This window comes from Clinocottus analis, unplaced genomic scaffold (assembly GCF_023055335.1).
Source record: "Clinocottus analis isolate CAN_PGR_092001 unplaced genomic scaffold, fCliAna1.0.p SCAF_25, whole genome shotgun sequence".
In the NCBI taxonomy this organism is placed as follows: domain Eukaryota; kingdom Metazoa; phylum Chordata; class Actinopteri; order Perciformes; family Cottidae; genus Clinocottus; species Clinocottus analis.
In genome coordinates this window covers 2828943-2849656 of record NW_027175987.1, presented here as the reverse complement: position 1 = coordinate 2849656, position 20714 = coordinate 2828943, and the positions used below count along the sequence as shown (strand labels likewise).

General features: G+C 43.7%; 3 protein-coding genes across 7 annotated transcripts in view; all 3 read right to left on the bottom strand.

The window, feature by feature from the left end:
- Positions 1 to 10085, bottom strand: part of cpamd8 (C3 and PZP like alpha-2-macroglobulin domain containing 8) — a 39575-nt gene extending 29490 nt beyond the window's left edge. The window contains exons 1-15 of one of the 2 annotated variants that reach the window (XM_068591565.1): positions 9750 to 10085; positions 7406 to 7557; positions 6867 to 6889; positions 6062 to 6227; positions 5646 to 5698; positions 5022 to 5039; positions 4358 to 4412; positions 4018 to 4131; positions 3608 to 3692; positions 3343 to 3451; positions 2881 to 3108; positions 2554 to 2724; positions 2334 to 2462; positions 1983 to 2181; positions 1466 to 1668 (exon numbers count right to left, since the gene is read on the bottom strand). In XM_068591565.1, the coding sequence (XP_068447666.1) occupies positions 1466 to 1668; positions 1983 to 2181; positions 2334 to 2462; positions 2554 to 2724; positions 2881 to 3108; positions 3343 to 3451; positions 3608 to 3692; positions 4018 to 4131; positions 4358 to 4412; positions 5022 to 5039; positions 5646 to 5698; positions 6062 to 6227; positions 6867 to 6889; positions 7406 to 7557; positions 9750 to 9835 (1791 nt within the window). In that variant the 5' untranslated portion in view covers positions 9836 to 10085. Of the gene's footprint in view, positions 1 to 1465; positions 1669 to 1982; positions 2182 to 2333; positions 2463 to 2553; positions 2725 to 2880; positions 3109 to 3342; positions 3452 to 3607; positions 3693 to 4017; positions 4132 to 4357; positions 4413 to 5021; positions 5040 to 5198; positions 5344 to 5645; positions 5699 to 6061; positions 6228 to 6866; positions 6890 to 7405; positions 7558 to 9749 lie in introns of those variants that run through there. The other variant, XM_068591566.1, reaches the window with a different exon arrangement.
- Positions 10086 to 11255: 1170 nt separating this feature from the next.
- Positions 11256 to 14786, bottom strand: sac3d1 (SAC3 domain containing 1). Of its 3 annotated transcripts, none has more exons than XM_068591746.1 (5): positions 14685 to 14786; positions 13959 to 14131; positions 12847 to 13267; positions 12065 to 12347; positions 11256 to 11826 (listed from the first exon to the last, which is right to left on the bottom strand). In XM_068591746.1, exons 2-5 carry the CDS (start codon positions 14018 to 14020, stop codon positions 11360 to 11362), a joined length of 1233 nt encoding a protein of 410 aa, XP_068447847.1. In that variant the 5' UTR covers positions 14021 to 14131; positions 14685 to 14786; the 3' UTR covers positions 11256 to 11359. The 3 variants fall into 3 exon arrangements, with proteins under 3 accessions (XP_068447847.1, XP_068447848.1, XP_068447846.1); XM_068591747.1 differs by lacking the exons at positions 13959 to 14131; positions 14685 to 14786 and adding an exon at positions 13410 to 13519 and having other exon boundaries at positions 12065 to 12161; positions 12249 to 12347; XM_068591745.1 differs by lacking the exons at positions 13959 to 14131; positions 14685 to 14786 and adding an exon at positions 13410 to 13517.
- Positions 14764 to 20319, bottom strand: haus8 (HAUS augmin like complex subunit 8). 2 transcript variants are annotated; one of them, XM_068591749.1, is made up of 11 exons: positions 20237 to 20319; positions 19809 to 19882; positions 18844 to 18902; positions 18501 to 18618; positions 18069 to 18179; positions 17890 to 17993; positions 17556 to 17714; positions 17126 to 17267; positions 16330 to 16471; positions 15388 to 15473; positions 14764 to 14902 (listed from the first exon to the last, which is right to left on the bottom strand). In XM_068591749.1, the coding sequence occupies exons 1-11, from the start codon at positions 20299 to 20301 to the stop codon at positions 14883 to 14885; spliced, it is 1080 nt and encodes a 359-aa protein (XP_068447850.1). In that variant the 5' UTR covers positions 20302 to 20319; the 3' UTR covers positions 14764 to 14882. The 2 variants fall into 2 exon arrangements, with proteins under 2 accessions (XP_068447850.1, XP_068447849.1); XM_068591748.1 differs by lacking the exon at positions 14764 to 14902 and having other exon boundaries at positions 14954 to 15473.
- Positions 20320 to 20714: the final 395 nt, after the last annotated feature.

The following is a 20714-nucleotide window of genomic DNA, read 5'->3' as shown; positions in this document are numbered from 1 at the left end:
CCATTTACAGCTGTCCCAGCGCTAGACGGCAGTGTTGCGTGATCGTTCCTAACTAGCAATGCTTTTGTGTCATGTGAAGTCGATGAGGACACGTCCTGTAGTGTTGACTTGTAAGACGTGGTGGGAAACATGAGGACAGAGAGTGGAAAACTACAGACCTCAAAGGAGGGAGGGATGGTGAGCGTCGGCCATAAACTTTCACACTTCAAAAACTATTTTTTTCGGCAGCGCGCAGTCACAAATTAGCCCAGTTAATCGGTTCCGCTGCCCTCCTTTCACCACTCTGTAACCTGTCATCCTCTGCTGTCACGACCCCACTCATCTGCCTGCGGCCTGCGTGGCCTCTGTCTCATCATGCCCTCACAACCCTCCCCCCCGCCCCCCCTCCTCCTCCGACACGCACACACACACACCCACACGCACACACACACACAGAGTGTTGTAATGGCATACCAGGGAGCTGTAAATACTTCAGGGAGTTAACTCCACCTAATGCAGGCAGGAACTGGGGAGCGCTCCCAGGCCAACACAGCTGTTTGTTTACAGACATCACACTGTGGACAGAGCTGGTGCATGGATACTTGGCCTCCGCTCCAAAATATATACACAGACTTTTCCAGGTTTTAATTAATTATTAATAACGCTATTTTTATAATACATATCCAACATCAATGTTTGGGCAAGGAACTATGCCCCAGTAATCATAGGTTCAATGTATTCATGTGTGGTAATATTACAAGGTTACAAGGTTTTTATTTGTCATTGGACGAAAGGGAACAACAAATTTTAGATTGGAGTCTCAATTTGCGACATAGGGATGAAAATAAACCCAAAAAAACATATTATATATGGAGGGTGGAGGATGAATCAAGGAGTTTTACAGAAGTTTGGTGGTTTGGCAACTAAAACTTTTTTATCTCTTTCCAGACGGCAGCGGGGTGAACAGTTTTTTTTTTTTGGGTTGAGTCTTTAAATAGTAAAGGCTAGTACAGATTTCTCAAGATACGTATAGCCTTTCTGTGTGTACACCACGTTGGTGGTCACGCTCTTTCCCTTCTTGATTCATTTGTGACACACCAGCAAACCAGTCAAAACATGAGCCTCAGTAAACGGTGACTGTCGCTTTGCATTACGCAAAACCTCATTTGGACAATCAGTCTTCTCGGTGAAAGGACCAAAAGTATGAAACTGGCCACCAACTGAATTGAAAATGAACCACAATTTTAATGTTTTTAATCGAGGTAATGGCGGAAAAGGAACCAAAATTGTCCTCAACTTAATACCTCGACACATCTGTATTTCATGTGTATTTTGTTGATATATTCTGTGTATGTTTTTGTGGATATATTTTCTTTTTCTTTCAAATAAACCCTCTTGTGGAAGGTGCAGGGGAAGGGAACTGCTTTATGCCTTACAGTATTTCCACAATGTACATTGAAGCCGTGTGTTTCAAGATAATGCAAACCTGGTTCTCAAAATCGGGCTGGATAGGGATTTGAAGACTATCCGTTACGCCTTCGCCATTTTCCCTCACGTAGTAGACCAGCAGGCGGCTGAGTGGAGCCATGCTGTGGCTAACAGGAAAGCGCAGATACGACACGCAGCTGTCCATTTCGGCCTGGGAGGAGGAGGAGGAGGAGGAGGAGGAGGAGGAGGAGCCAGCAGCACCTGGCATTGTGACAGCAGGGGGTGACACGGTCTTCATAAAGACTAGGTATGCTGATGTTAAAGACATCTTTGATAAAGATGCTGTGACACAGTGAAAAAGAACAGACTCACAGGGAATAGGCCGGGGCCTGTGCGATGCTTATGAAGTGCTGTGCCGCTATTACGACCAAAGTACTCAAACACCTCTTACGCCTTAATGCTCAAGCTTTTTTCATTTCTTAGCACATGCTGCTGAGAGTTACACAGGCCTCCTGAAAGATCGTTCTATCGGTCTTAAATCTAGCAAAGTCCAATGGAATACAACACACGCTCACCAGAGGCCGAGGGAGGCAGCTGGGTGGTGTGAACGTTCTTGTCAAAGGTGACGGTCGCCCTTTTCCCTCGGTGCGAGGCCGTGAGGTTGGCCGGTTGTCGGCCTGAGAGGATGATGTTCCCCCTGGACGCCACCTCGTAGTGGAGGGTGAAGTTACAGGGACAGGTGGACTTGAACGCAACTTCTGCTTCTTGGCCGACCTGTACGCACGCACAGGGACGCAAACACGCCGGCATCATGTTACCTCATGGTAAAAAAAAAAGGGCTGAAATTCAGTTTGAAAGCAAAGCAACAACATCGATGCTGAAGATAACATTCGCAGGGAATTTCGGAAAAGGAAGGCAGCACTGACCTTGAGTGGAGCACTGGGGCTCTGGATCTGGATGTGACACCTGCTGGGAGAGTACCAGCTGCTGATAGACAGGTAGCTGGGCAGGTACTGGTCTCCTACTGTCTTGTCGTCAATGGATGTCACCTTGGTCTATGCCAAAGGAGAAATTGTAAAATGTTTTGCTCAAAATTACCTTCTCTTTTTCACCCTGTGTCTATCACCTAACCCGACTACTACTGACCTCTAGCCAGACATACTGTGCAGCAGTAGGGATGGAGGGGATCTCAAAGGTGGCATGGCCGTCCTTGGAGATGAGCTCGCTGGTGTAGACATTGTCTTTGGGCGTCAGCTCGGCCTTGACACGCACCCTCACCCCATCAGCTGGACTCCCATCAGGGTAGGTCACCTCGATCTACAGGGAGCGAATGAACAAAGAGTAGGTGGGAAAATACAAAAAGCAGACAACGGGGTACATGTTAAGCATCCTCATGTATCACGAGTTAAACGCCGACAGACATTCAAGCTGGTTATGAACAGAATGTGCAGTAAGTAGTCTCTCCAGTCTCACCTTCCCTTTGTAAGGCAGACCAGGCTTGAACTGTTTGCGCGTGTCCTTTGAGTACTTGATGTCGATGAGCTGTTTGTGGACGGGCGTCGAATCGTCAAACGTGGTTTGCCTGCTCCCATCGACACTGCTCACTGACGCCCAAATGCTCACGGTGCCCCTGAAGTGGTCGGCGACATCCAAGGGCATCATGTCTTTCACACACAGGCTGAAGTTTGCGGAGCCTTTGATCTGCGAACAGGAGAGGAGTGAGGACGTGGAGTCGAGTGGAACCTAATTCTGAATCGCACATCACGACAATTCGGTTCAATGTACGTGCGATGGTAGTGATATGAATTCAATCCAGTCACCAAATAACGCAATCTTATTTCAATATCAGCCTTTTAGTTTGCTCTCACACTCTGAAACAGGAGCATTCACACGCAGAATCAGGATATCTGTTGACCAGGGAGTGAATAAACTGACCTCCATGTTTTTGATCACAGGATGGCCCATCTCATGCCGGTAGTAGCCCACGCCATTCACGGTCATGTTCACTGTCAACTTCCCTGTCACTGGTTTCCCAAAGGTGTACCTGTACAACATTGACACGTCAGACCTCTACATCTACAAGGCAGCCAAGGTCAGTGAATCCAGAAACAGTCAACAGGCAAGATGGATGTGCTAAAGCTGAGCTGCGTGTAGCAACAAAAGGTTTCATATGTTCTCTGAGTAATCTGAAATGACTTACTTGGCCCTGACAGTAGCTTGCTCGCATGAGCTCAGATCACGAATGTAGTTGGGTGGATCAATTACCAACTCAAACTTGGGCATCACTGTGAGGGAGGAGACATAATATTACGTCAGTTACGTGATTAGAATTGAGTTTTTCGTTGTATAATGTCTTCATGGAACGACAGCCGTTACAGTGTTTTCTTCTCGTCTATCAGAACCATGTGAAGTTTGCTTCTTTGTTTCTGCAACACTCAATGGACCTTTTCAAATTGATTTTGCTCCTCAAAGACAATGCATTTTAGATGTTATCCCTGAACAGGAGATATCGAAAAATCTCCACTAGAAATAAAAACACAAGAAAAAAACAACAGGACAATTGATTCTACAGAGAACTCGACAAACTCTCTTGTGCGTGCAGGGTCTCACCATATTTCTGCACTTCAAACGACTTGTTATAGGTGTGGCCCTGCTCCTCCACAAAGATAAACCACTCTCCAAACACCGGCTGGTCCGACAGAGGGAAACTCATGTTCACAACGCCTGCAGGACAGAGAAATGTAGATGTAGCACAAAAAAAATGCAGAATGTGTGTGACGGACAGTGGTCCGCCATATGCGTACCCCCGTAAAAACTCCTGACTTGTGAGTTTTAAATTTGCATATCAGATACATGTGTAATCACCTCAGTAAAAATATTCCCAACAGAAAGGCCGAAATGTAATGTGAATCTCGTGAAGTGCAACGGCATTATACAAGACGTGGCTCACCACAGCAGATGGATTTTAAACTTTTCCACTGGACCATCCGGGATCCTCTTGGATCCTGTCGAAGTAGAAGTTCCCCCAAGTAAGATTACTCATTTCACATTACGTTAGTCGTGATTTGCATATTGTCATCACACAGTGGCAATGTCTAATTGTTTTATTGTCGAGCCAGGTCTGACGGTCCTTGAACTGAACTGAACTTGACCCAGAGACCTTGCTACCGTCTCAGACCCCTCTCAAAACACTTTTACAGCTTCTCCTCGGGTTATGCGTAGGCTGCAGGTAAGAGAGCAGTAAAAAAAATAAACACCTCATCGCTCGATAAGCGCTACGCTTCTTGTGAAGCAGCAGCTTGTTATTTGCTTCACAAAAACAAAAAAAAAACAAAAAAAACTCACGGTCTGGGAAGACAGACAATAAATGAGTAAGGCCAGTCAGTGTGAGACAGGGAGAACACAGTGTGTGTTGGCTCGTGGGGGGACCGATAAAGACAAAACCGAGAGACGAGAAGGGAAGAGATTCCTTTCATGTTGTTTATCCTCGTACGGTTCCAAAGAGCGCCCTGTTATCTAGGCGAGCTGCCCCGACTCCTGCTCTGTAATCTCCAACCAGGCTGGGAATTAAAATTGCCACTGTCCCCTGGGTGGTCCCGCCAGCCTCCACTCACCAGAACGTACGCCTCAATCTGGAGAAGAAAGAAAAAAGGGAAGAGAAGGACAAGAACAAGATATTATGAATAAGACACCAACTGTAAGGAAGAGGGAGGATCCGACGCCCAACGCTTCTCCCCGCTCATTCCTGATCCAACAGTCATCCATCTGTGAAAGTGAGTATTGCCCTGTACCAGCAGCGGGCCTTTATGGCTGCAAACATCAATAAACCGTCTGTCCGCACAGTTGCACAGTATATTTGGAGCCATTGCTGACATTCCAAGAGAAATGGCTCCTGTAAACAGGTAAACTGTACATTTCTCTGCACTCACGGCAGATTTCTCCTCTGAACTCCAGCACTTAGAGATTGGAAACGTATGTTTGTGCTAAAATAACATGTTGTTCTATTGCCAAGGTGATACGGTGTGATGGATGACTGTACCAATTGTGGAAACACTGGAGATTGAGAATGTTTTCTTTTTTTTAGCAATACAGATCGTACCATGAATCTTGTTGATTTTGACTTAGACTCAGTTCTTTATGGTTTATTTGCCCGGCGTCAAGGAGTGGTGTGTAATGTTTGCGATGCTTTTCAGCTCCAACTTTCTTTCCTTGTACGGGACATCCATTTTGAATTTTACCTTGTCATTTACTGGCCTCAGATCAGGGGTGACTGTGTAGACGTTGATGAACACTGATGGGAGAAAAAGAAACACAACATTGTAAAATGCAGCAAGTTTGCACCGTTTTAAAATGCGTGGTGAGCATGAACGGGTGTTTCTGTTCAGGTCAATAAATCTGTCTAAAAAATCTTGTTGCTTAACCGAATGAATGTGATGATACAAATGCTATATCCCAATAAGAATGCACCATACTACCTATCGGGATAACAATCTTTGTTCTTCATTATGAACCCAGCATCAACATGACGGGATCTTTTGGCTGATTTCAACTAGCCAAGTTTGATTCTGGAGCAAAACCCTAAACATGAGCCTCAATGCTCTGCATGTCTGTGCAGTGAGTAACTGATGGACTACCAGGTGCACGATGAGGGAACCTTTATGTTTGGGTTTGTAGACGGGCTTGTCCGTCTGGATGAAGACGGCCGTGCCCTTGCTCTCCACTGTGACGGTGGTGTAGTTGTGGAAGATGTAGCCTCCCTCGGTGAGGTGACGGTTCCCCCACACCTTCAGATGGGCCTGGCCTCGTAGCCCCGAGGGAACCTGGTGGCACACACACACACACACACACACACACGCACAAAAGCGAACGCAACGAGGATCAGGGACGGATTTACCAAAAGTAAATGAGGTCAGCGGGGGCAGGATCAAAATGTTTACCGTAAGCTATGGTACATAATTCACCTTGATGGAACACTTTTGATACATTTTGATGGAACAAAAGCCACGGCAGTACAAAGGGGCCGCATTCAAGCACCAGAGGAAGATGCCACGCTCTAACACAGCACAACCACACATGACTGTATTTCATGAGAATGAGGGCGGAGGTTACAGGGAGGGGAGAGAGACAGAGGGGAAGAATCGAGTTGTGTATACTAGATTGATCTATTCCAGCCTTCGGGGGCGGCGGACCATACATGCACGTCAACAGCTGGTGCGTATTAGATCGAGGCTGTTACCTTATTCCCAATGAATGAGCGGAGACAGATGTTGCATTACAAATAATGTTAGCGGTGATTTGCATGTTGCCGGAGGAATGTGCACACAGCGGACAAGGGGCTCTCACTACTGTGCAGCTGTCACGGCTAAACGGCACGGCGCATTTTACACATCTGTGGAAGGCAGCGAGCATAGCACTGTGGGACTGAGGAAACCAATGAAGTAGAACACGGTTAGACTCACCTTGAGCTTGACGGTGCCTTTATCTGGAACAGACACAACGAGACATTTTAATGAGGGACTTTTTTTGTTGTTGTCGTTGCATTTTCACATACTTGTGTCTCGGTTCTCTGAAATCTGGATAAACATCTGTATAATTGATATCCAGTAGCTGCGAGACGCTACCAGACGGGAAATCCAGCTGCAGCCTGTCTCAATGCCAGTCTGCGGGAGAGCGAGCACCATCCATCAACGGCGCTGTCAAACAGATTACACACTGTATACACAAAGTGGCCGGTGGGATAGGCCCAACTGATGTCTCCAATCAAAGACGACGTCTATGAAAACCAGAGCTGGTCAGGAGCACAGAGTGAGGGCAGAGGTCAACCGGGCGTGTGTTCTTCAGTCTACGCGTGTGCCTGTGGGATCTCTACATCCTTTGAGTGAATTACAACAAAGGGAGGGGGAGGGCGGGGGGGTCTCATAGCTACACTTGTCAGCGCAGGTTCTCCCTCCGAAGGTGACCCATGGTGCCAGTGAGCAACCGTGAGCTTTGTTCTCACCGTGCACCGAGACGTGGCCGTGGGCGACCGTCTGCCCCTTCACCGTCAGCTGCACCTGGACGCGTGTCTCTGCTTTGGCATTGAAGATGGTCACGCTCACGCTCTCCTCGACGCCCGCTCGGAACACCGAGGGCGCGGCGACCAAATAGCCCCTGTGAGAAGGGCAGGAGAGCGGGGTGGAGAAAGGGATGGGAGGGAGGAGGGGGGGGTGAAGAGGAAGGGGATGGAGGGAGGTGAGATGGAAGGAGAGCAGAGTACCCAGAGGAGAACAAAGAGACATGAGGAGGACATACATGTACATGCTGCGTATGAACACGTATGAACTGGAGCGCTCCGCTTTTACATTACATTTCATTTAGCTGACACTTTTATCCAAAGAGACTTACAACGAGTGCATTCAACAATGAGTATAAGCTCAGAACAACAGGAATCAAGAGGTTTTAGGTGCACTCAGACACGGATACCGCTGACCGTTCCTGAGTTTCAGTGAATGTTGTTCTCGTGTTATCTTACAGGTAAACAAGGAATACGTTCACATTTCCGTCTCGCTTCCCCCCCCCCCCCTCCCGACCTGCACGCCCGGCCACATGCACGCATACACAACCAAACACACTTTACAAACAGGGACATTCCAATTGGATTTGTGCAGCGAGAGCAGGTTTAATTGCAACGGTTACCAGGGACACGGTACCTGTTGGCCAATGAGCTTTCCGCTCGAGTTTTCTCGTTGGGTGGTCCGGCACCTCTGACAGAACCTTGGCGTCTGTTTTGAAAAATAACGACTGAGATTCCACACAGTCCCTCTGACACTTAATTGAGGGAAGGAGCCTGTCGCCGAGGTCACAGAGCAAAGGTCATTCTTTGATGCTTATCAAGAGGGGGAGAAAAAAAAAGGCCAATTTAGGTTTTATTTGGATGAAAGAATATGCCATCTGGCGCTGAGGGACGGCATCTTTCAGGTAGCAAAGACTTTTTATTTGGAAGGAGCTTTTCTAAACCCAAAGGGCCAGCTTTAGGGACTCTTGTTCGCGTGGCCCCGTAAACTAAATCAGTAGTGTGGCCTGTTAGGGGTTGTCTTAGGGGCACGAGGAGCAGTTTAAGGATAACTTACAAAAGGCAGAGTATGTACCTGGAACAACATACGCCTGAATGTTTTCTTGTATGTTTCAACCCTGAACAAGTCATTCCAACTCTATTTTGAAGGAAAATAGGCCAACTCTCCTCCTGAAACTTTTACTGAAGATCACACAAATTAGGAATGAGCAAAGCCTCGAGCGCAAACCCAGTTGCATGCCTGAGAGAAGGATCAGGTGGTTGGCATTACGGCACTACAGCATTACAGCCGGAGGCAACTGCAGTTCCTGAGAGAGAAAGTCATGAGAAAATCCCCCTGGAAAATAAGGCTTCAGGAGAAGGAAGATAATACGAGGAAATTGACTCGGCGCGTTTGATCTACAGTGAGTTTAACCAGCTCTCGGATGAGCCCGGATCAGGTGGTGGAGACCACGCTTATTTCAGTCACATGGTACTCAGCTTCTCGTTGTTTTTGTCCAACTTTTGTCCTCAGCTGAGAGCTGGTCAGTGCCTGAGAAGGATTTGTGCTCTCTTTTGTAGGTGAAGTCTTAAACAGACAGGTTGTTTTTCAGTTCAGTCACATGGTCCTGTGCTTTTTGCCTTTTTGCCTAAATTTCACCCTCAGCTGAGCTGTTAAATACTGCGGTCAGCATTTTGTTGTCAATTCATAGAGCTGCACTCAATCCCTCCCCCATTGAAGAATTGTTTCCAGCTCCTTACCATTAACTCAACTTTCAAGGTTAGAATTAAGCTCTGTCAGCAGCTGACAGCAGCCTCACTGATGACACCAAAGAGACACAAAATAATGTATAAACTCATTCAAATAAGCTCGCTGTCAACCCTGTGAATGGAAACATGTTTTAAAGTGGCATGAGGAAACTTATCTAAAAAAGCTGCATATATTCCAGCCATCACAATGAAATCAGAGCAGGCCACTCTTCTCGTACCACTTTGTGTAACTGCTGCAGGTCCGATGACACACAAGCGGATGAAACACTCTGAACAGAACATCTCCGGCAAGGTGCCGCGATAACACAACGTTACCACCAGTCCTCACACAGAACACAGCATGACCATCTCACAGTGATTATTATAATGTAACGACCAAGATGTCTGCTGCACATATTTTAATCAGAATTGCTATCCACACACACACACACACGCGCGCGCGCGCACACTTTAAAGTTAAATACAAAGTCCTCCACATCCCATCGGAAATGCTTGTGGCGAGGTTAAAGCACTGCACACCGGACAACGAGGGGCTACTTACTGTCTTTCTTGCGCATAGCTTGTGCTCACGTTGCAGAGGAACAAAGTCCACGACAGACTCCAAGCTGTCAAAGACAACCGCAACATGTTGCCCCCGGGAAACCCAGACGTGCTGGATGTCGGCTCTCCCCTCTGGAGGACGTTGTGCTCCTCCGACTCCAATGAGGAGTTAAATGAAATTGAACAGTCTGTCTCCAGCTCGCTCCCTCTCCCTCTCCCTCCCTCCCTCTCTCGCTCTCTCGCTCACTCCCTCTCTCCGTCTATCTATCCATTGAGGTCGGCTGGCACGGTGGTAGGTGTGCAGAGCTGCGTCCGGAACCAAAGATGAACCTTTTTTTTTTTTAATCATCCCACTTCATCAAATCCCAGAATCCAGTTCCAAGCAAAGCTTTTTTTTTTCTTCCTTCTTCTTCTTCTTCTTTTCTTCTTCCTTTCAGAGCCCTGTGAACACGGACCGTCCTCTCCCATGTGCATTCACCCGCCCCGGTTCCCTTCTCTCATATTTCAGCATTGCAAACTGGGAGCGTCCTCCCACTTCAAGCGAGCACAAATGTCACTCTAAGGAAATGTTTGACATGATCCGTGCAACTATATTGCGTGCCCGACAGTTCCTTCAAAGTGATCCCTTGTGAGTCGGTGGGTCTCTCTCTCTCTCTCTCTCTCTCTCCCTCTTTCTTCTCCCTGCTCCACAGCAGCCGGTCGCGAGGCGGTCGGCGTCAGTCTGCTTCATCCCCCTCAGCGGCTCCTCTCCCGGCGGCGCTGCGGGAGCATGACTGACCCCAGTGTGTGAGGAGCTGCGGTTCAGACCACGAGAGATTACCTGCACATTTCACATACTTCTGGTTCAGTCGAAGACTCGAGAAGACTTCGCAGCTACAGCTGGTTTCCCTTTGCGTTGGGAAACACCACGAGACTTTTGAACCATGGAAAACAAAACAGAAGAAAACAGAAGAAGAAAAAAACACCACAAACAACCTCTTAAAGAAAGATTACCAACATTTTGGTCAGTTGTTTTTGCTCTACGGATATCTGCTGCCCTCAAGTGGTAAATGGGCTTCGATGCAGTTAAGTGTCTCAGTTCAAACAAAAGGACAACACTTTTCTTTTAGGTAACATATTTATTTGAATGCTTCTGAGGTACGTCATTGATGAGGAAAATGAACAATGTTGCACAGTAGTTTTTCCAGGTTTTCTGAAATGCTTAACAAAAGCACAGCATTGCATGACGAGGTCATTGAACAACATGTTGGTATGGTCATTAAACAACATAACCAGTAAAGAGTAACAGTATAAAAGTAATTCACATTTTGAAGTAAATCAGGAACCAAGTGCATGATCGGATGAAAAAGCACCTCCGGAACCAAAATGGAACTCTTTTCATCTTCTCTGGAGGAACATGCCCATGAGCTCAACAAAAGCCCTGACGCTAATGTTGAACATGTGCCTTAGAAAATAAAAAGCTCCAAGGCTCAAATCCAATAACAAGAGTAGAAAGATGAAAACACCATGATTTTAAATCCCTGCCAGTGGCATTCATCACTCAGTGGAGGGCGAAGGCAGCAAAGAGACAATTTATTGTACAAAACAATGAAGCATCTCGTATTGACAGTCTTAAGCGCAGCCGTGAATGATGCTCCTAACACTGAGATCTCTCTGTTTCTCTGCCACCATGTTGTGATACAGTTTGCAGTGCAGTTTTCCTTGTTCGGGCTCAGTGAAAGCAGCCTTGGAGAAAACCAATTGGTTGTCCTGGTTAACCGCCACTCCGTACGCCTGGCAGAGTCGGGCCGCGAGAGCCGTGTCCAAAGATAACAGCTGAGCCAGTTCGTCAAGAGGGAAGCGGCAGTTGCGGCTGCTGTATCCGTGGCTGTATATTAGCAGCAGGTCTCGACCGCCCGCCACCAAGTGGCGGTGCAGAGCACAGCTCTGTAGGAAGTTCAACCTCCGGGCCAATCGGAGCAACCGGACGGGGTTTCGCTCCAGAAAAGCTCTGTTGATGGAAAGAGCGAGTGTGACGGCTGGAGAGCTGCGGAGCCGCTTGGGGAGCTCCATGATATGCTGCGTGGCACGACCTGAACCTGGGGGAGTTGAGAGAAAAGCATGAAGAAATAAAACAAACAAAAACATTCTGACTCTAGTACACATGCCCTTGAGGATGAGGTCAACAAAATGTATTAATTTAGTGTGGAACCCATTGAATGCGATTATATTTGCTGCCAAGGACAATGTATTCGGCTCAACAGACATGCTCAACAGGATGCTTAAAAATGCATGCACCTACACCACCAAAAAGGGTCAAACTTGTAATAAACAAACCTAAGTTGTACAGCAGACCAAGAGCTTGCATCTCTTCCTGGTTGGGATGCGGTCCTGTTCCAGTTGCGTAGCAATCCAACAGCCAGCTCAGATTCTCCTGTAGGTGCGTGTCGTTAATGCGTGGGTCGTAGAACCGCAGGGGCTCGCCACAAAGACGATAAGAGGCATAGATGAGGAAACGCACCGTCCGCTCTAAAATGGCCACACAGGTTAAACCAGACACCCTCTGGATGATCATGTCCTGTTTCACGCCGCGCAGACGATCAAAGACGAAGCTGTACACCTAGAAGACAAGTTTCAATAATGTTAATATATATGTTGCCAAAACTTTTACATGTATTCATTATTCAACATTGCAGTGTCTTTACTGGGCTACGGACAAATGAGCTGTATCAGAATCAAATTTACCATTTTATTTTATTTTTTCTACAAAAGATATTTACGGAAATTATATAGCCACTAGACGATGAAGATTTTGTTTGTTTCCAAAAGGCACACAAATTCGCTTATTGCTATATGGTCATTTGATGCTTTTTTGGTCCATCAAAGAATAACAATAGGTCTAAACATATACTGTGTGTTGTTTTAGAGGTCGCTTACGTGAAGCTGTGCCAACTGTGTGTCTGTGTTACAGTAAAGTAAAATGTAAACAATGTTTCAACTGCCTTTAAAACGTGTGTGTAGATGACGCTAAAAGCTCCAATTCCCTTCAATACAGTTTTTCTTGACTAAAATCTGACTGATAACAGTTAAAACTGAGTGACTGGGGAAATGCCACTTGCCTCGGTCCAAGGCTGCAGGTGAAGGGAGGCAGCGATGTCATCAATAAGATAACACACAGTTTTCAGTAACACTGCAGGTGGACGGAGGTCTGTGGGCTTTGTCGAGTCTTTCCCTGCTGCTGGTCTGGAATACTCTTTGACGGCACGGAAGGGGTCCCCCCGGGGCTTCCGATCTCGTTCTGTGCCTGCCAACATCTCAAAGCGGTGAAGGCAGTTCTGCAGCTCACGGTCCCGCAGCTCACGAGCGGGGCACATGGTCTGGCAGGTCCCCCTGGGCGTGGTTTCTTTCCCATGATGTTGGCGTCCCTCATACCTCTCCCCCTCTCTCACTTGTGCTTGGCCTCGCCATTGTTCATCAGTCTTCTGTCTCCATTGTCCTCCTCCATCAGCTGGTGCATCCCTCCTCTGAGAGTGAGAGCCGCTGGAGGTGAAACGGTTTGGTTGTTAGCTGAAAATGTAGTGGAATAGGAATCTGATACAATGAGCATACTCTAGAATGGCTTCTCCTCTTGCAGTGGCTCTCGTCACCATCTGACCCACTGACACATGACAGCTATGTTTACCTCAGTTGTGCTCTGACTTGAGTTACATTGGTTTGTGGAGTTAAAGAGTTCTTTGTGAAACACATAATAGAGCTAAACGCTTCCTTTATCTTACAGTATGCAAACTGAGTCTATTGTATCTTATGAGAGTACACCAACCCATCAATTTAATGGATTTTGCTCTTCCACTCTTACATTTAATGTCGCTAACTCTCTGAAATAGCAAGCGTTAACTGTTTTAATAATTGCTGTCATACTAGCTTTATTTGTGATCAGTTTTTCTTCGCAACTTTATCGCCAGCTGTGCCACAAATGCAACAACGACGCCGTTTTGCCAGTAGCTGGTACCGCTATAAGGCACTGGTGCCTACTATCGGGCTGTCTAAAGTTAGGCGCTAGCTAGCTAGCTAGCTAACGATGGCAGATAACACATGAATTACGTCCCTATTATGGAACAATACGCAAGTTTAACGAAGCTAACTGACAAGTGACAAGTTAGAAAACGTTGCTGTGTATAGCCAATTGGTATGAAATGATAAATATGTTAAACAAACCGCCCCATGTACTCACACGCGACGAGGCGCTCTCCTGCGGTTCATTGGTCGTAGAAAACGCCGAGCGTCACTTTCCATAATCAGCCAATACGAATAGTTCGTCTGTTGTTTTGATTCAACGTCACATCCGGGTTCAAAGCAGAGCGGTATAAAAAGATGGCTCTGGCGCTGCGGTCAAGCCAACCTCCACTTCGAAAACAGTAAAAGCAGACCGCACTGATTTATTCATCACGCGTATGTTCTCGGCATAACGGTACAAACGAGTAAGAACTGACTTCAAAATATGACCCAAAACTTTATTCCAAGAACATTTTTGCATTTCTATTGTGTGAGTACTTATACATATCGGCTTATACATATCTCTTTTGTTTCACTGTTGAGGACTTCTATTCAATGCCAAACTTTACTTTTTTAATGCCAAAATTGAATGTCGATGTCCGAGCTCGATAATTGAGTACTATGGGCATTCCAGTGTTATACTGTATGAAAACATTTGGTTATATTCAAACAATTAGAGTGCATCAAGAGGATAACGAGATTTAAATATTAGATCATGCAGATAATTTATACAAAGCTGGGTCCTTGATGCTAAAGGAAAATCCACTTAGTTTAATCTTTTTGCTTTTTTTGTGTGAAGTAATGTGACAAAACAAAGACTGACTACAACACGTTAGACATATAAATTCTTGTATTGGCACTAAAAAATGTTCACTCCTTATAGCGACATCCCCTCCAATCTTACCTTTCAGCTTCCTCCTCCCTTGAAAGCCACTTCCTTCCTCCTCTCATGTCCCTACTTACAGATCCCTCCTTTCACCTCCCTCCTTTCGGCTCCCCTTCCCCTTCACACCTCCCTCCTTGCAGCCACTTCTTTTGTCCTCCTTCCTCACAGGTCCTTTATTTCAGCTCCCTCCTCTCCTCCCTTCTCACAGCCCTCTCACTACAGCTGCTTCCCCTCAGCTACAGGGAGAAAAAAACAATTGTGCATGCTAACAAAACATTGTGTTACACATGTCAAATTAACTCAATAGTTATCATATTAATAAAACACATATTTGAATATCAATACAATTTAATAACAGTTACATATTTGATCGAGCTTTTTTTTAATCATTTGAAGTTTTTTTTAACCTACAATACAAGTTAACATTTTTCATTTCTTCATTTTTTTGTTTAGTTTATTACCAATTGTCCCATCAATAAAGTATTAAAAAGTATAATATTATCAGTCATTACATTACATTTACGATATTTCATAATACAGCTGCAAAGCAGAATGAAATCAGGACAGCATACATATAAACAAGAAACAAACTGGTACAAATATATGTAAACTGGGGGAAGTTATTGTTTGCGGGCTATCCAAAGTGCGTGTACTGTGTATCCCATGCTGCGCGGTATTCGTCACGGTTTAGGGCAGAAGAGCTGGTTGGTTCTTGCCGTACCAAGCTGTTCTTCCTCTGTGGCCTGCTGGACATGGATGGTATGGCGGCAGACCAATGACGACAACTCCAGCAGCTCCGAAAATGTCCTAAAAGATGGAAAACAACAATGTTTGAGTACAAGCGCAAGCTGGTGAATGTCAGGATGCATTTTGTACGCACCGTTATGTTTCAGTACCGATACAGGAGAACATTGCTGCCCACTGCAATACGACTGTATAATAAATCACCTCTGGCGAGATGCTCCGTTGATTGAGTCAACATTAATAGTCCGTGCACGGCTTTTGTTTGTCAGTCACTGTATGTACACTTCATATACTTCCCACTTTCTTTATTGTTTAATTTCCTAAATCAATACGCTCTGCTAATTTGTTATATAGATTGAGTTTTGTTGTATATATTTAGTATTTTCTTTATGATACTTGTTCTATGTAACAAACAAATTTCCCCTTGGGGGATGAATAAAGAATATGTCTATCTCTCTATCCATCCATCCATCAATCTCCACAAAGAATCACACTTTAAGTTGTGTTTACCAGAGATGTGCTCATAGGTTTTTTGGAACTAAATCATATTCTGAAAAAGCATAACAAAATGACTAATCGACAAAAGTAATCTCATTCGACGAAGACCAAAACAGCAGCCTTACTTGTTTCAGCGATATAAATACAAAATGAATATCTCTTTAAAAGGAGACTTCATCACGAACAGTTATCACAAAGCAGTCATTGCACCTCATGTGAAATCTTCTGGGAAAGAACAGGTGTCTGTCCATGACCACCATTGCAATGTGATTAAATGAATACACCAGAAAAGTGCACACTCACAGATGCACACACATGAGCGATCACACACATGATTCTACTGGTGGAGATAATTGATAAAAACGTTGAGAAATGGATCATGTCTTCACAGAAACAGCAGATTTGCTGTGTATGTGCCCACCCTGACAGCTGCTGACGGATGGCCTTAGACGTCATTTTCATATCCTGAAGGCACTCTAGAGAAGTGCTGTTGCCCTTATGATCTCCCTCCGTGCACTCCATCAGCAACGTCTCACTCTCCTTCAGGCAAGCCTCAGCTTTATCTGAAATGGGTAAATATAATTGGTTATGATTATAATAACGCCTACGCCTATCAGGAGCACACACAGAAAGTAAATGATCCAGATACGCAGGTGTATATGTATGTATGTATGTATGTATGTATGTATGTATGTATGTATGTATGTATGTATGTATACACACACACACTATAAGGACCCTAAAAACTAACCTCTTTGACCAACATAATAATCTGATTAGTCTGTTTTACATTTACTGACATTTCCTCATTCATTTAAATCATTCATGTGACATATAAATCCAATTAATCAATTTTGCAATATAAATAATCTGTGCAATATAAACAACCATTTAGTCCGAATATAAATTATATATATATATTTTTTAAATTATATATTATACCTTTACTGTGTGTATACTTTTGATCTTATTGTTTGATTAATTTGTTTGATTAACTTATGTCACTTCTTTGTTTGCACGATCCACACTTCTGTTGTAATCCTATAAATGTCCCCGGTGTGGAACGATTATTTTTTATTTTAGAATTCACCAATTAAAGAATAAATATCAGAATACAGATTAAAGTTGTTTTAAAGTTGTTATTCATGGTTAACAGTGTGGTTTTTGTGCAACTTTAACTTGTTTTATCAACTTTTAAACAAAGTAACAACAACAACCTAGGAATTCCTTTCTGTCGCCGTCAATGTAGAAGTTCTTGACGGGCAGCTCGTGTCGCGTGGTGTCAAGAGCTGTGGCAAAAGACTTGTAGTCATTTGTGAATTGTTTGGCAGTTTCCGCCACAGGAGTCAGAGCGGCGATCTGATGGAAAATTACAATATTAGTAAGATGCATTCATACAATCTTACACACAGTGCACACATTTCTTCTTGACATTATAACATACAATTAAAAAAAACTAAAACATTTCGGCCATCCATTCCCCAGCAGTTGAGTACGAGTATGCAAGAGTAGCAACGCATCTCCAGTGATAAATGTCACAGTTTTTTTCGTGTTATGATACTCCACCATGCATTAACATTTTTGGTAACTTTTTAAACACAGACCACCTATAAAAAGAGGTAATTACAAAGGAAGCAATTTCCTCACCTGTAAATCCAGCAGCTCATTCGCTAGCCTATCATTCTCCGCGAGGAGGTACCGACGTTTCTTCTCCTGGACCTCATTATGCAGCGCCTCTTCTTCCTCCATCTCCTCCACGAGCCTGGCCTCTGCCTCGGCCTCGGCCTTTGCAGTATTTCTCTCCATCTATATTAAAGTGATAGAGGCACATCAATTACAACATGGAACCCTGTTTACTGCCTACAGAACACAGTCGACAAGCCCCTAAACACAACAAAGATTACATTTTATTGTACACTGCAGATGCATTAAAAAACTTTTTCAACATTTCAGATACACGTATATGTTAAGACTCACTCACCTTAGCTGTGAGGTAGGCCAGTAGGAATGTTTGCATCTCAACGATCTTCTTATTGCTCTCTGGATTTTTATCATGCTCGACTGGATTTTCAAAAATAGTTTTTTCTTAAAGAGAAAAAAAAAATGTTATTTGGCACTTGTAAATAACTTCCATAATTGTAAGCGTTTAAAACACTTTACCGTTAATGACTGAAATATCAAAATTCGGTCGAAAGTAGGATCCATCTGAGAAAGTGGACTGCAGAATACTTTTCCCAAGCAATGAAGGCTCAGTTTCTTTTGACTTCATTGCTGAAATGAAAACAACATGAACATTTGCAAAAGTTACAGACTCAATCAAAGTTCAGGGGGAATAAGTTATGAAGAAGATCTTTGCACTGCCGGGTTTCATTCTAAGATTTGACGAGAATCATTCTCAATCTAAGTATCAACAACAGCCTTTACATCTAAAAAGTCTTTAAAGCAGTTGAAGTGATTGTAAGTTAACACCATTGCCACATTACCATAACAATTTGATTTGAATTCATATTACCAAAAAGAGAAATGTGCTCATCTCTCATGAGCAACCATGTGAGAGGTATACATGCAGGCATCACCAGAGGAGTCACTTACATGTTGCTGGGGCCATTGAGCGTCTTGGTGGAGTACCCACCCTCGGTTTGACACCACAGGGTTTTGGTGAGGAAGGTCTCAACGGAAGAGCAATAGACTCGTTGGTCAGTGAATTACTCTGTTAAATGGTTGTTGGGGTACAATGAGATACAATTGTATGACAGAAAAAACAGGCAGACACCTAAACTGAATTGACACAATTGAGGCAGAATTTAAATCATTAATTATCACTCTCTCAGAGTATTGGCATGTTTAGTATTGGCTAGTATCTATTATCCTAACTGAGTTAGACTACCACGAGTAAAAGACATATGGTATATGGAAGGGAAAAAGGTGGTATTACCTTTGATAGAGATGCCTTCTCAGCAGATTGCATGTATCGAGACTTGACAATCGTAGTTGCTAAAGATTAAAGAATAGACATCAACAAGAAAAAAACTTAGTTAAACTCATCTCAACATATCGTAGATCATTGATATAATATCAGCAACAAATGTCTCCTCAAGAAAAGGATTTTTTTCAAGAGTACCAACATGCTCAAGAAAAGAAAAGAAAGTTAAAACAAGCGCATTAACAACACGGTTTGTGATATTGTTTAATATTATTATAATGTCTTGGAGATGACAGCACAAAGCAGTATATAATATCAGTTTTTGGAACATATCGAGTATATGGGTAAACAGAGAAGAAGATTTTGTTACAGAATTTACCAAATGTTTGAATTTTGAAAATTGTGACATAATGAATATCATTGGGTCATTGAAGCTGAATTTGAATTCACTTTTCTCCAAAACTGTACAGTAAAATCTAAAGGCCATACAAGTTTGCATACCACAGGTCACCGTGAACAAGACTGCGTTGTGATTTTACTTTACAAATTTAAGGATCTGTTTTTATAGCAGTTTGAATATTGAAAATTGTGAAGTTATGAATATCATTATTACATGTAAAGTGACTTTGAAGTCACTTTTCTCCAAAACTGTACAGTAAAATCTCAAGGCCGAGGTCACCCTGAACAAGACTGCGTTGTAATTTTACTTTACAAATGTGACATTATGAATATCATTATGCCATTGAAGCTGACTTTGAAGTCAATGTTCTCCAAAACTGTACAGTAAAATCTCATGGCCATGTACGTAGCAGGGATCAGTCTGAACAAGACTGATCATTGTAGAGAAACTTCGGAATTTCTATGGAAATGTGTTGGCATAAGCTTCACGATATGCGTCATGTCAGATAAGCGACAGCACTTTGGTTAAAACAGCGAATAGCGTGTATTACGGTACGTGAACATGTCCCAATACTCACGTTTAACACTTTTCTTCCCAGTTCCGGTGGTGTTGACTTTACTCGCAGTGCTCGCATTGCTACCACTTTTTGTGCTGAAAAACAAACAAAAATGGAGTCACTTTGTTTTAGAATACGAGCTAAGCTAAACCGAAAGCTTTGCTAACAAGTTAGCTCACAGTATCTACAGATAAGTTACTGTGTTATTATCATACAAGAACATAAAGTCTTGTACAGACACCTGCCTTTCCAGTAGTGTGAAAATGTGAAGTTTCTTCTTAATAAAACAGCATAACGCTAGAGCTTATTACCTAAAATACCTAAGTCTGACTGTCTCTTCTCTAACATTACGTTACGTCCTCCTCAAACCAAACTGGCCACAAATCTGAGAATTATGACACTTGATAAAAAAGGAACGGAAAATAAATCACGAAGAGGACTAACGTTACCTTTTAGTGTCGGTGGAGGTACTTTTTACACTAGTTAGCAATGTTGATGTTCTTCTCGACGCCATAATGTTTTTGAAGCAAACCGCCGGTACAACCGCTTATTCTAACCGGTAAAAACAGGAAGTGAAACGTTCGTTCCGCTCTTCTTCTTTGTGTATTTCCGGCGGATTCAAAGCCACATATGATCAGATATGCTATATTGAATATGCTACTGTATGACAGGTTTTGTTGTTGCAATTGTCAAGACGCAACACACAAAAAACATGTACAGAAAATACATCCTTTGATAGAGGTATCTTACAACATACACTTAATTCAACATTTAATAAACTCTTCCAAAGTTCTACTTTTGTAGCAAAACTTTTCACAAAAACACCAAATACTTAATTATTTTCTCAAGTCAACTACACACTGATGTGACAAAGCATAAATCACTATTGCGTTGTAATTTGTAGCATGCTGTATAGACTATGAACAC

Coding starts and splice junctions, on each gene's coding strand:
- sac3d1 (XM_068591745.1), bottom strand. CDS start 13,474: ATGTGTTTCACAAAGAACTCTTTAACTCCACAAACCAATGTAACTCAA. Junction 13,268..13,409: donor CAAGTCAGAGCACAACTGAG/GTAAACATAGCT, acceptor TTTCACCTCCAG/CGGCTCTCACTCTCAGAGGA. Junction 11,827..12,064: donor TGGTCTGCTGTACAACTTAG/GTTTGTTTATTA, acceptor CAACTCCCCCAG/GTTCAGGTCGTGCCACGCAG.
- haus8 (XM_068591748.1), bottom strand. CDS start 20,301: ATGGCGTCGAGAAGAACATCAACATTGCTAACTAGTGTAAAAAGTACC. Junction 18,903..19,808: donor TGGGAAGAAAAGTGTTAAAC/GTGAGTATTGGG, acceptor TTTAATCTTTAG/CAACTACGATTGTCAAGTCT. Junction 16,472..17,125: donor CGACAGAAAGGAATTCCTAG/GTTGTTGTTGTT, acceptor TACCCATTTCAG/ATAAAGCTGAGGCTTGCCTG.